Consider the following 13,529-nt stretch of genomic DNA (forward strand, 5'->3'; position numbering starts at 1 on the left):
GGCGGGCCTGCTGTGACGTCAGCGCGTAGTGACGTCGACGCGCACCCGCCGGGCAAGTGAGGCCGCACGGCGGCTCGGGGAGGAACGGGCGCGGCGGCGCGGCGCCCCCTGGCGGCGGCAGGCGGGGACGGCGCGGAGGGGGCGGAGTCGGGGCGGGGGCGGAGCGAGGGCGGAGGGGCGGAGTCGGGGCGGGGGCGGAGTCGGGGCGGGGGCGGAGCCTGGGGCGGGGGAAACTAATCGCGGAACAAATCCAAATTTAATCACAAAAGATAAAACAAAAGAACAAGGTTTCTCAGGAGAAGATATTTCTATTTATTCAGGGGAAAAAATTAAATCGGGGAAAAAAATAAAAATAAATCGGGGAAAAAAGATTAAAGTAAATCACGGGGAAAAAAAATAAATCGGGGGGAAAACAATAAATCGGGGAAAATAATTCAAGAAAATGGAGAAATCACAGGGAAAAAACAGATGACGCGGGATGGCGGCAGGAGCAGGATGCGGCCAGGCAGCCCCGCGGGGGTCGGCGGCCCGTGGGAGGGGGGCACGGGGGGAGCGGCCGGGGGGGAATGGGACACGCCGGGCCCGATCCTGCCCCTCTCTCACCTCTGGGCCCAGGAAGGCAGAGGGAGGGTGGGTGTCCTGCCCCGAGTGGGTGCTGAGCCCTGGGCGGGTGCACGACCTGGGTGAGTGCCCGGCCCCGAATGGGTGCCAGCACCCGCCAGTGCGGCAGCCTCCGGCTCAGTGCCAGCGTAGGGTCCCATCCATGACCTCCCCGGCCCTCGTTATCCATTAACGAGCTCAGTGGGGCCCCGAGGTCCCTGGGAATCACCTGCCTGCATCTCCAGGGGTGGGGGTGCTGAGCCCTGTTTGGGGGTGCTGGGCCTGGGTTAGGGCTGCCTTCCTCCCCTCCTCCTCCTCCTCCTCACTGTGGGGTCTCCCAGCGTGGGGTTCACGCTGGCCCCTTCATTTCAGGCAGGGATATCCGTGCCCTGCCCATGGGGCCCAGGGATGCTCAGGGGCCGCATCCTGCACGGTGGCAGGGATCAGGGCTGAGCACTCACCCGGGACCCTCGAGAGCACCCGCACCCCCCTCCAGCAGCGAGCAAGGTTTGGGGTCTGAGGGTGCAGGTGCGGGCAGGGTACAGGCATGGGTCCTGACCCTGCTGATGGGTGTCCATCTGTCCTGCCGGGCATCACCCCACTTCCACCCCCACCGATGGGTGCTCACCCACCCTGCCCGGGCATCACCCCCAGGTCTGTAGGGTCCTCAAAAGGACCCTGGGGACAGGCTTGCATCTCTGTCCCAGGGCAGGCAGCAGCCCTGCCCGTGGGGCACCCTGACCCCGTCCCCATCCCCAAACCCACCACGGGCAACCGGGGGGTGTCTGAGCCCCACTCAGGCTTTGCTTTCCCAGGGGCATTCCCTTAAAATACAAGCTGGGAAAACATCAGCATTTGGGTTAAAACGCTGGGGAGGGGGGTGCAGATAACATTTTTTAACCAAAATCGCTGCGTCTGGCCACAAAATGGCCTCTGGCCACCAAAATCCTCCAGCAGCTCCTTGGCCAAAACCCTGTCCTGGACCCGCTGTGCCCCAGGAACCGCGGCCCCAGGGCCCTTTCCGGGCGCTTCTGCCCCGTCAGCAGCTCTGCGGTGCCCTCGGCAGCGCTGGGAGAGGTTTCCCAGGGTGGGCAGAGCCCTCTTGGGGCACTTGGGGGGGTCTCGGGGCACTTGGGGGGGTCTCAGGGTGGTTGGGGGGGGTCTCAGGTCAGTGGGATGAGCCTAGGAGGTCCCAGGCCCCCGGTGCTGCAAGGACTGGGGATGTGGGGCACCCCCCTGGGTTCGGTGCTGGGGTGCCCAAGGAGGGTGCTGGGGCAGGGTGGCCCCACTCTGTGCCACCCTGTGCCACGCCATGCCCGTGCGGTGCTGGTACCCAGCAGGTCCCAGGAGATGCTTGCTGATGCCTTTCCCTCCCACCAGCCATCTTTTCCCCAAACTCACCCTTTTTCACCCCATCAAGGCAGCTTTTTAAGGCACAAACACCCATCTTGCACCCCAGGAGGGACCCCAGGGTGCCACCACGCTCTGTGCCCCACTCAACCCCCCGGGGGGGGCATTTCTTTTCTACCCTCCCCTACAAGCATGAAGGGATGGGGATACGGCTCCATGTCCCCCCGCCTGCTATGGGATCCCTGACGGGGGAGGCTGAGACCCGATTTTGCCCCCCAAATTGTGAGGGGCTGGTGGGGGGTTCTGCTCTGAGCAGGGAATCACCTCTCCACTCCCAGCCAGGTTAGTAATAAGGTGGGGAAGAGGCCACCAGTTGGGGACATTGGAAACAGGGGGAACCTCCTGGCCTGAACCCTGGGGCAGGGAGATGGGTTTTCTCTTTTTACCTGCATTTTCCATGTGCCTTTACAGGTTTGGACTGCTCAAAGCAACTTGGGGGCTCAGGGATGAGGGTTTGTGGGGTGTAAATCTGGAGGGGGCAGGTATTGGTGCTCCTCACATCCCCCCTGGCAGCCAGGGATGCTCCCACCTCTGCTTCTCTGAGCTCTACCAAAGCATTAAGCTGCCATCGCAGCCCTGCCATCATTCAGCTCCAGAGTTAACACCCTCTCCCATGCAGCCGGCTTCCACCTGGAGCTGCCTGCAGGGCAGGGACTCGCTGCCCCAGTACCCCCAAGCCTGGGCACCCTGCCCACCCCTAAGAGCAGCCTCTGACCTTAAATACCCCGCCAAATCCGACCATAATGATTGTGGCCTGAATCTGGCGGGATATTTATAGGTCCCACTTCCCTGGGAAGGGGATGTGGACCTGGGAAACCCCCGGCTGCTGCTGGGGAGAGGAAGGGCTGGGCTGAGTCAGCTCTCCTCGAGGAATCCTGTTTGTCAGCAAACGCGGCAGCAGCTCAGCCCCGACACCCACAAAGGGCCCCCGGGTCCCATCTTGGCCTTCCCGTCCCCCCTGGGCGAGCGATGGGGGAGGCTTAACCCTGCAACCCCCCAACACCAACCCCCCCATGAGCATGCTGGTAGGGGCTCAGGATGGCGTTGAAGCCCCCTCGTGCCCAGGGTATCCCCCCCGGAGATGCTGGCTCCGTGCAAGGCGGGGGGGGGATGCTGGGCTCCCCCATTCCTGGACTGCAAGGGGAGCTGGGGGGGTGGCGTGGGGGGGAAGGAAATGCCTCTTCGAGTGCTGCCTCTCCAAGTGAAGTGCTTGCAGGAAGCTTTGCTGAGAGCAACCTCAAGTGTGTTTGCTTTAAACAGCTGCTTCCCAACCCACCGCACAGATTTTGGGGGGCCCCGCTGCCGGGAAAAGGTCCCTGTGCCTGGAGGCCCTGGTCCCGGCGATGCCGGAGGGATGCGGGTGGGCTGGGGGCAGGAAGGCTGGATCCGTCCCTCTGCCCTGGTGCTGGTGGCCATGAACTCCCGAGTGCATCAACAGGAAAGCAGGTCAGGCTGATATGGCCGGCCAGCAGCCTGACCTCCCGAGCCCTCGCCCCGCCACCGGCCGCATCCAGACCTCCGCCCCACGGTCCCCGAGCAGGGGCTCCGGCGGCTTTCCCTGGGCGTCCCCCGCTCCAGGCAGAGCCCAGAGCTGCCCCCTTCATCTCCCGGGAAGCCCCCCATTGCAGGACACCAAAGCAGCCCCAGTACGGGTGCAAGCAGGAGGGGACACAGCCCTGGGTCCTGGATCTGGTCCAGGAGCGTTCCGGAGCCAGGATGGGGGGGGGGGGTCCACCCCCCCCTTCCATCCGAGGGCATGGGGGCAGCTCCAGCAGGACCCCCATGTCTCCCTCCAGTACTCAGTCCGATGCAGCCACACCGGAGACGGATCCCCTCTCTGTCCCCTCACCCCCCCTCTGCCATCCCCCCATCAGGGACCCCAGGGCTGGGACGGGGTGGTCACAGGCTGCATCCCCCCATCAGCCCTGTCCTCCCCCACCAGCTCCCAGGCTTACACAGTGCTACACATCTCCGTTTATTAATAATATTAAATATACAAGATGTTTTCTATTATTTTCTTTAAATAGACTTCTTTAAATGACTTTGTATAAAATATTTCAACGTTTCACTGTATCAAAAAAAATAAACCAGAGGCAAAATAAATCCGACACAGCTTAAAGGCAAGTTTTCCCCCGCAGGAGCGGGGCCGGCACGGTGTCGGTGTCTCCTCCATGGTGCAAATCAGTGCTGAGCTGGTGGCTTACACCAGCAACGAGTTTGGCCTCAGCCTCCCTGCTGTGGTCAGGGCTTTCCTCCTGATTTACACCAGTCCCTTGCACTGGAAACCCCTGCTTCTGGCAGTCATAAATACATATTAAAAAAAAATTAATAGTAATGCTTTCTTTAAAAACAGTTTGGTTTGTCCACATTTTGTTCCACCGTATAAAAATAATACTTCAAAACCCAAGAGCAGCGTGGGCCACGCTTCACATTCGGGGCCGGAGGGATGCTGTGGCAGGGCAGGATGCAGCCCGAGCTCAAGGTTTGGGGTATCTCTGGGGCTGGTGCATCCCAAACCAGGCTCTTCCCAAAGCCAGGGAGGGGGGGCTGAACTGAAAAGTCCCCAGGTACCCGGCTGGGGCATCTCCATCTCTTACGCCCACGTTGATCCAGTCCTTTCCCGGCCCCATTTCCCTTCTCTAAAGCGCAGTCACAAAAGAAATCCAGTTGCAGGCGAGGCCAGCTCGCAGCAATAACCCTGTGGGGGGGCAGAACAGGCCCCCTGTAAAATACTCCTGTGGGATAAAGACTTTCATCCGCTATATTAAAAATAAAACCCTAACGGCACGACGGTGAGCCGAGGCCAGCTCGGACACAGGACCAGAGCCAGATCTCCACTGGCAGGAGGATGGGGACCGGGACGGTGCCAAGTGTCACCCCCAAGCCTGGCCCTGCACGGGGACGTGGGCACCGGTGGGCTTTAAATATTCACAGTGTGAGGGTTTAAGTTGCAAGTCGGGGCTGGGGTTGTGCAGCCTGGGGGTGTCCCAGTGACTGACCCCCCCCAGCATCCAGGATGCTCCAGCTGAAGCTTCGGGAAAGGCAGGGTGAACAGGGGGGTGATGGGTGCTGCTCCAAACCACACCATAGTGGGGTGGGAGAAGAGCCGGTGGATCCGGGGAGCTGGTCCCCTCCATCTTCAGCCAGCACAGGCCATGTCCGAGTGGGATCCATCATCCCACATCCAGCGCCAGCTCAGCACCACGGTGTCACGTCAGCCACCGCCACTGTCCCAGCAAAGTCCTTCGGTGATGGCCTGACACCTTCCAGCCCTTGGCATTCCTGGTGTCCAGGGGTCCCACTCAGGGCACATCCCCCCATCCTTTCATCCCTGCCAGGGAGTTTTTTGCAGTCTCTGGCCACCAGAGTGGGGCGAGAGAAGAGGGAGCATCAGCATCATGGCGGGACCATGGAGGGGCCGGCGCGTGCCGACCCTCCTTCACATGGCGAGGAGCATCCGGATCCGTCCCCCAAGCAGCTTCACATCCCGCCTCGGGCCCTGAGGAAAAGAGGAGAAAGATGAGTGGGAGCCGAGGCTTTGCCAGGGAGGGTGGGGCGGGTGGGGAAACACATAAAAACCGCAGGAAAAAATACTATATATATTAAGAAAGTGCTGGTAATGGATTAATAGGCTGCAAAACCGCATGCTGGCAGCGCTGGGGCACAGACCTGCTCCTCTCCGTGTCTTCCCACCCCATCCACCCCCAGCCAGCAGCCAAATTTCCCCCCCTGTGGCTGAGGTCAATGCAGGTGGGGACAGTCCAGGGACTCAACACTATCCCCGCAGGCTTGGGCCAGAGCCCTGCGAGGTCCCATCCAGACCCTGCTCACCTTAGAGCTCCTGAGTCTCCAGCTCTGGACGTCCCCTTGCTCCTTGCAGCGCCCTGCGAGGGAAAGCCGGGGGGTTTAGCTCAGGGTGGCCCAGGGTGGGGGTCCCCAAAGCCCCCCCCCAAGCAGGGTGATATTGCACCCACCTCCTCTCTGGCTCCTCGGGGTCACAGCCTCCATCTTCCAACGGCCGCTCCAGGACCTGTGCGGAGGGAGGGGGAACGGGGAGATGAGCCCTGGGGAAGGGGAGGGGGCTGCGGCGGGGGGGGGGGGGGTGTCTCACCCCCAGCGCAATGACGGGGGGAATCTCCCAAATAACATCCTCTCACCTGCTCAGCACCACCGCTTGTCCCCCCCCCCCATCTCAAAATGATGGGGAAAGTGGGGGTCAACCCACACGTACCAAGAGACAAGTGGGGAAACTGAGGCAGGAGAAGATGTTTGTGCCCAGGGAGGAGGCAGAGGGGCTGGCGGGGAGAGGGGGGGCTTACCCTGGATTTATACTTGTAGAAGAGCAGCCCTCCCATGGCCAGCAAGACGGCCACCACGCTGGCCACCGTGATGTATATCAGGGGCTCCTGGCGGCCCTCCCTGACGGCCGGCTCCTTCCTGCGCTGCTCTGCGCTCAGAACAAAGCCAGAGTCAAAGCTGGGGCCAGCCCCGCCATCCTCAGGCTCCCGCAGCCGGCTCAGCCCCCAGCCTCGCACCCTCGCCCCGTCCCCGGGGCCGCCCGGCACTCGGCCCCGCATCTCTGGGGCCATCCTGGAGAAACGGAGCTGCGTGATGGGCTCGGATGTCTCGGTGAGACGGATCCTGGCTCTGCCGCCTGCTAAGCCAGTGCTGGGGGATGCTGCCGGCGTGGTGGTCCTGAGCCCGCTGGGATGGTCCAGGAGGATGGAGGCTCCCTGCTGCTGGGCCAGATCCTGCGGCGGGTGGCCGGCCACCATTTCAGTGCCCCCTTCCACCAGCTCTCCGTCCCCACGCAGGATGGAGACGTCCACCGCCACCACGCCAAGGGTCCCGGCCGGATCCAGGAGGGCTTCGGCGCTGTCAGCTGGAGCCGTCTGCTGCATCGTGGGGGACGGCACCGACGCCGTGTCACCTACCCCGGCACCCAGGACCTCCTCGGTCCCCGAGCCACCGTCCGTGCTACTGGGGGGCTGAGATGGGGCATCTAAGTCAGTGAGGGTGGCATGGAAGAGGCTGTAAGGGACCTGGGTGCTAGCGGGTGCCACCTCCCTGCTAGCATGGGTGGCAGCGGAGAGGGAGGGCTGGGTGGCAGAAGGGAGGGCAGGGGACAGGCAATTGCAGTCAGGATCTGTCCCCACACCTGAAAGAAGCAGAGAGAAGAGACGGCCGTGGGGTCACCAGCCTCCAAGAGGGGCATAGCCAGCAGATCCGAGGTCAGGGGCAGCATCCCCATCCCTCCCCGTGGCCCTGGGCAAGTGGGTCAAACAGTCCCCCCCCAAAAAAAGGGAGAGCGAAGGTGAGGCAGGAAACAGGCAGGGAGCAGGCAGGGACAGACGTGGCAGCACAAAGATGACAAGCAGCAGGCAGGATGAAGCAAACCCGAATCAGCGGGTCCCCTGAGCTGATGACAGCAGTTTATCCATGACTTGCAGGAGCTGGACAGCCACGTTTAACATCCCCCATGGCACAGGGACAGGACACAGCTCCGACACACGGACGACAGCGAGACATCTCCTCTGCAGGCATGCAAACATACAGCACGGGTGCTCGCGAAAGCACGGACGGCAACACAGGGCTCTTCCACCCCGGTGGGCAATGCTCTCCCCGAAGGCTTGGTCGGGGGAAACTGAGGCACGGGGCAGTTGAAGTGATGCAGCCGAGGTCATGCAGCACGTTGGTGGCAGAGGGATCCCGACGCCTCAATTTCTCCGTGTTACGCTCAACCCGGGCCCTGGGCCTTTGAAACGGAGCCGAGCCTGATGCCTTCAGCCGGGCCGATGGAGATGCCTCCTTATTCCCCCTCAGCATCTCTCTCTCTCTGGCCTTGTTTCCAGCAGGATTTGGCCCAAATCCCACCTCCAAAGGGTGGCCAGCCCCTTCTCCCAAGCCCGGCTCTCCCCAGACACAGACGCAGAGCTCGCCAACACACCGCCAAGGCCACCCCGCAGGGATGGCCACCAGCCGAGCGACAGAGATGGGGATCAACGCAGACACGTGCCGTGCCCACGGCGCCCGCGTGTGCCCACAGAGGGGGACACGCGGCTGTCAAGCTGCTCCATGCAGGCGAGCCCAAGCCCCCCGGCCCAGCACGGGTTTGCCGGGCAGAGGCAAAGCCTCGGCATCTCACCTGGTGGGGATTCGGCCTTCCTGGGTCCCAAGCAGGTCCTGCGGTAGACCTGGCTGCAATCCTTCTCGAAGGTCTCCTGCTTCTGCAGCAGCTGGTTGATGTCCTGGAAGAATTGCTTCACCAGCAGCAGCATCTCATAGGGGGAGGTGGTGAACTCCTCAAAGCACATCTGCGAGAGCTGGAGGAAAAGCCGGGCTCAGCATCAGCTCCACGACCATGCAGGGCACCCAGTGTCACCACCACGGGGTACCACGCTGCACCCTGTGGATTTCCCCATGGTTCCCTGTGTCCACACACACCCCATCTCTGCTCCACTTCAAGGTCCTGCCCACGGACCCACCCCAGGATGCTCTGGACACTCTATTTCACCCAAGGATGAGGACTCAGATCCACACCCCTGCAGATCTGGCACCCCACAAGGCCGGGGACACTGTACCTTTCTCTCCTCATCATCCTCCTCCCTGATGCAGGGGTCAACATTCTCATCGATGCGCCTGTACATCCTGCGCACCATCTGCATCTTCTTGGCATTGGACGAGTTCTCCTTGAACTCCGTTCGCTCCAGGATCTTGCCCAGCAGAGGAAAGGCAGCTTTCACGTAGCAGACGGAGTCATTCTGAGAGGACAGACCCCACAAAAAAGTGAGACTGGTTACTGGATGGGCAGAGGCAGCAGCACCCCACCCACTCTGCCTGGGGGAAACTGAGGCACAGAGCCACAAAATACCTTTCTACAGTCCCACAGGCTGCCCTAGCTGGGACTCAACAGCCACCTGGCCAAGCAGGATGGGTCCCTCCTGGGAAGCCTCCCACAAAGGGGGACGGGAGAGGGGAGACTGCGGACCTGCAGACCCCCCCTGCCCCGTGCACCAGCTAGCCCTGGTCCCTGTCCCCTTCTGTTCCCTGGTACCCAGCAAGGAGCCACTCACCAACTGCATCTTATTGATGAACTTGAAGGAGACCCTGCCTGGGTGCTGCATCTGGGTATCAGCCTGGAAGGAGAGAGCAGGATGTCACCCCATGGCCCTGGGGGCATAACACAGCAGCAAGGGGCAGTGCAACCAACACAGGCACCCCAAGGGCATGAAGCGGTGCCTGAGCCCCCAAAATCCACAGGGCTGGGAAGGATTCTGCTCCCACTCCTGCTTCATCCCACACCATCCTCTTCCTTGCACAGACACTTCCCTAAGGTCGAACCTCTGGCAGGGGCGAGCCCAGGATCCCCGCTCCCATCGGACGGCATGCTTCCCGTACCAGGGATGCCTGCCTCCCCCTGCCTGTTCCCACCCCACTTCTCTTCCTCTTCCTCCTCCTCCTCTTCCTCCCAGCACGTCGGCAGGGCCCAGCCCTGCTTGATTCTCCCAGGGTCTCCCCCGCAGCGCTCACTCTGCTAAAGCCAGGCTGCAAAAGAGCATCCTGCCATGCAGGAGGTGGCCATGACACCGAGGTCATATATCCCCCGGCATCACACAACGCCGGGGTCCCGCACACAGCGCTGCCGGCCCCCTACGCAGCAACCCTTTCTGATGGAGGTGAAAACCCACCCCAAAGAAGCCCCCCTGCCTCCGGGCCGGCATCCCAGGCTGGGAGGGCGAGGGCTGCCAGAATTGCCGGCCGGCCGGCAATTCTGGCAGCCCTCGCCCTCCCAGCCTGGGATGCCGGCCCGGAAACAATTGCTCCATTATCCCACAGGGGCTGGAGTGAGGGCTGGCTCCTCGTCAGTGGGAAGAGGAGAGGGCTGCATTCCCCAGCAGGGAAACCACGACTTCCATTCAAACCTGCTCCATCCCCTTTCTCCCCTCAACCACGCACCCACTTTTAATCCCCGGGGGTTGCAAAGCAAAGGCTCCCCGAGGATGCGGGGTGCTGAGGCTGCAGGGACAGCTCAAGCAGAGGAAGCTGAGCTTGCACACACGACATCTGTCAGCTCCTGGCACTGCACCTCGGTGCTTAAAGAGGAAGAGGTAAAGCGAGCCCGGACACAGCGGTTACACGCTGCGAGCCAGAGAGCTCGGTGCAAAGCAAGCAGGCGGCGAGGATTCGGAGGCGCCGCTATCGCCTCTCGCCCGCGCACCCCGTTCGCTGCAATGGCAGAATTTAATCTGTGACAACCGTGCAAATCCCTGCGTGCCCCCAATTCCCGATTCTCCCCTGAACATCCGCGTGATTCCCTGCTCGGAGGTGAGCCAAGGGCCAGGGTGAGATATGGCCCCAGCAGCCAGGATGGGGCCAGGAGTTGCCTCCCTGTGAGGTGGGTGTGAGCACCCAGAGCTGCCTATGGGCCACGTGGGATGAAGGCACCCATTGCTCCAGTCCGGCTGGCTCCAGCACCCAGCTAGCCTGGCCGACGGCCCCCCTCGCTGCCTGCCACCCACCCACAGCCCCATTGCCAGCCCAGCTTCCAGGCAAGCAGCTGGACTCAGGAATGCAGCCGGATTCCTCGACTTTAACCCCTGCGCAGCCGCCCAGAAAACGCCACGGCCCCACAGCACCAGTCCCCTCCACCGCTTCCCCATCGCTCCTGCACCCATCCAGCCCCACTCATGCCCCCTTCCCGGCCACAGTCCTGACAGCTCCTGCTTCCCCTCTCCTTCCATTTCTCCCACTGACAGTTTTCCACAGCCACCCTTGCTAAAGGCACGACAGCACGTCACACCCCCACCCGCCCCCGGTGCCTGCTTCTCCCTCGTGCCCAAGGATGCTCAGCTCCTGGGTACCATCACTTTCCTGGTGGAGCTGAAAATAAGTTGATTAGCTTATTTTCAGCCCTAAATAAGGGCTAATTTGTGCCTGCCCAGCCCCAAAAGAGCCCCCATCCCATGGCAGAGCCTGGGGAGGGCACTCACCAGCTCCTCCAGCTCGGCCAGGTGCTTCTCCGTGATGATCTGTTGGCAGTAGCTGTTCTGCTCCGTCTCATGGATGCTGCAGACCAGGAGGAGGAGGAGGGATGACAGCAGGGTGCAGCGGAGCAGGCACACCTGAGCATGGCAGAGCAAAGGCTTGGAGCAGGGCTAATCCCCCCACCCTGAGCCCCCTGCCCTTCCCCACCACCCTCCAGAGCGGCCACCTTCGTGGTGGACAGGGCCTGACCACGGTCCAGCGAGATAACCCTACCATGGTCCTCCAACCCCCGCGCCCATCCCCATCCTGCTATTTTTAGGAGCGCCAGGTCAGTGGGGAATTTCCCAGTGCCCGCTGCGGGGGCTGCGTGGCCGGGGCCTGGCTGGCAAAAGCCTGGACGTGGCTCTCAGCCACCTCCACATTCCCCATCCAGCCCTTGTTCCCTCTCCCGCACCATTTCTCCGTCTCTCCTGCAAATCTTCTCCTCCACCCCGGCTCCGGGGAGCTGTCTGACGCACTGACCCACCCATCCCCAAAAATCCTCCTCCCACCCTCCGGACCCCCCCCAGCCTCCAGTGCCTGCACCCGCCGGGCTCTTTCCATGCAGCGGCTCTGGCGTCGCCCCAAATTCCCCTCCCAATCCCCCTGCAAAGAAGCGGGGAGGCCCCGAACCATTGCAGGACCCCAGTGGGTAACGGGGCTTGTCCCAGGGCCAAGACCCCCGAGGTGGGGATGGAGCAGACCCCCGGGGTGGGTTCGCACGCCCCCCCTCCGCCGTGTACCGGCACCGAGAGGGTGCCTGGGTGATGGCAGGAGGGGGGGGGGGGGAATTTCCCTTGGAGGTTGTCCAGAAATCCTCCCCTCTTGTGAAACTGCAAGATGCCGCCCGGGCCACCGCCGAGACACGGCCACGGCTGGCCGGAGCCTCACCCCGCCGGGGACGGGCCGGAGCCGGCGAACGGGACGGGGCTGGAGCCGGGGGACGGGACGGGGCTGGAGCCGGGGCCTTTCGCCGCCGGGGCCGGGAACCGGGGACGGGGCTGGAGCCGAGAACCGGGGCGGGGACGGGGCTTCACCCCGCGGGTCCGGGAACCGGGGAAGGGGCTGGAACCGAGAACCGGGACGGGGCTGGAACCTCATCCCGCGGGTCCGGGAACCGAACCGCGGCTGGAGCATCACCCCGCCGGGAGCCGGGCCCCCCCCGCGGACCCCCGAAGAGGGGGTTTGCCACGTCCCCCTGCGTGACCGGTGATCGGGGCGGGGGGGGGGGGACGACGACGACGAGGAGAACCGGGGCTGAAGGAGTGGTGGGAGCTGCTCCCCCCGGGGACCCCGCACAGGTGACAGCGGGCGCCGTGCCGGGGCGGGGGCGGGGGGGGGGGGGATGCAGGGTGGGGGGAAAGGTTTTTTGGGGGCTGGATAGCGGGAGGGGCCGCCGTACCTTGGCTCCGAGGCGGGGCATGGGGGCTGCCGTGGGGCCGGGGCTGCGGCGGGACCGGGAGGTGCGGGCGAAACGGCGGCGGGGCCGAGCGGGGCCGGGCTGAGCCGCCGCCGCCGCCGCGCTGCCCTTTATAGCGGCGCGGCAGCATGTGGTTTATGAGAAAGGGCTGGCGGCCGGCCAGCGCCCGCCGCTCCGGTCGGCCCCCTCGGATCGCCTCGGATCGGCTCGGGACCCTCGGATCGGATTGGATCGGGCCCCTCGGGTCGGATCGGATCGGATCGGGACCCTCGGATCGGCTCGGGCCCCTCGGATCGGATTGGATCGGGCCCCTCGGGTCGGATCGGATCGGATCGGGACCCTCGGATCGGCTCGGGCCCCTCGGGTCGGATCGGATCGGATCGGGACCCTCGGATCGGCTCGGGCCCCTCGGATCGGATTGGATCGGGCCCCTCGGGTCGGATCGGGACCCTCGGATCGGATCGGGACTCTCGGGTCGGATCGGATCGGACCCTCGGATCGGATCGGATTGGGACCCTGGGATCGGCTCAGCTCGGATCGGATAGGATCGGGCCCCTTGGCTCAGCTCGGGACACTTGGCTGGGATTGGGACACTCGCAGCACCAGGCGCTGTGTGCGTGACACCCCCCCCCCAGCACCATCGCATGCACACACACATGTATGTGCACCCCTGGGCACACACACTTGCATGTCCATGCATGCCCCTGGGCACATGCACACATATATGCACATATGTGCACACACCAGGAACGGACACCCCCCCCGTATGTGCACACACACCCCTTGGAACACATACATGTGTACATATGCATGGACAGCACTGGGGCATGCGCGCACACACACACGCACAGCACTGGGCCTTGCACATGTGTGTATGTGTATGGTCACCCTGGAAACTTGTACACACGTGCACGCACAGCGCATACACACACACGTACACACCCTGGGGCTTGCACACACGTGTACATACGTGCTTACGTCTGGGCACGGGTACCCATGCGCACCCACAGCCCAGAGGCCTGCACACACGCATATGTACATGCTTACTCCTGGGCACACACACACACACACGTGA

General features: G+C 63.3%; 1 protein-coding gene across 3 annotated transcripts; it reads right to left on the reverse strand.

Annotated features, from left to right (window-relative positions):
- Window positions 1-3,972: 3,972 nt before the first annotated feature.
- CSF1 (colony stimulating factor 1) lies at window positions 3,973-12,734 on the reverse strand. Of its 3 annotated transcripts, none has more exons than XM_075055285.1 (9): window positions 12,437-12,734; window positions 11,001-11,132; window positions 9,084-9,146; window positions 8,592-8,771; window positions 8,156-8,333; window positions 6,330-6,457; window positions 5,985-6,040; window positions 5,842-5,894; window positions 3,973-5,509 (listed from the first exon to the last, which is right to left on the reverse strand). In XM_075055285.1, the coding sequence occupies exons 1-8, from the start codon at window positions 12,455-12,457 to the stop codon at window positions 5,843-5,845; spliced, it is 810 nt and encodes a 269-aa protein (XP_074911386.1). In that variant the 5' UTR covers window positions 12,458-12,734; the 3' UTR covers window positions 3,973-5,509; window position 5,842. The 3 variants fall into 3 exon arrangements, with proteins under 3 accessions (XP_074911386.1, XP_074911384.1, XP_074911385.1); XM_075055283.1 differs by having other exon boundaries at window positions 6,330-7,168; window positions 12,437-12,716; XM_075055284.1 differs by lacking the exon at window positions 9,084-9,146 and having other exon boundaries at window positions 6,330-7,168; window positions 12,437-12,720.
- Window positions 12,735-13,529: the final 795 nt, after the last annotated feature.

The sequence above is a fragment of the Buteo buteo genome, chromosome 23 (assembly GCF_964188355.1).
Source record: "Buteo buteo chromosome 23, bButBut1.hap1.1, whole genome shotgun sequence".
Taxonomy (NCBI): domain Eukaryota; kingdom Metazoa; phylum Chordata; class Aves; order Accipitriformes; family Accipitridae; genus Buteo; species Buteo buteo.

Excerpts from the sequence above, each read along its gene's own strand:
- CSF1 (XM_075055283.1), bottom strand. The coding sequence starts at position 12,457 with ATGCCCCGCCTCGGAGCCAAG. Across the intron at positions 8,772-9,083 it reads TCATCAATAAGATGCAGTTG|AATGACTCCGTCTGCTACGT; the intron begins GTGAGTGGCTCC and ends CTGTCCTCTCAG. Across the intron at positions 5,895-5,984 it reads CCCGAGGAGCCAGAGAGGAG|GGCGCTGCAAGGAGCAAGGG; the intron begins GTGGGTGCAATA and ends TTTCCCTCGCAG.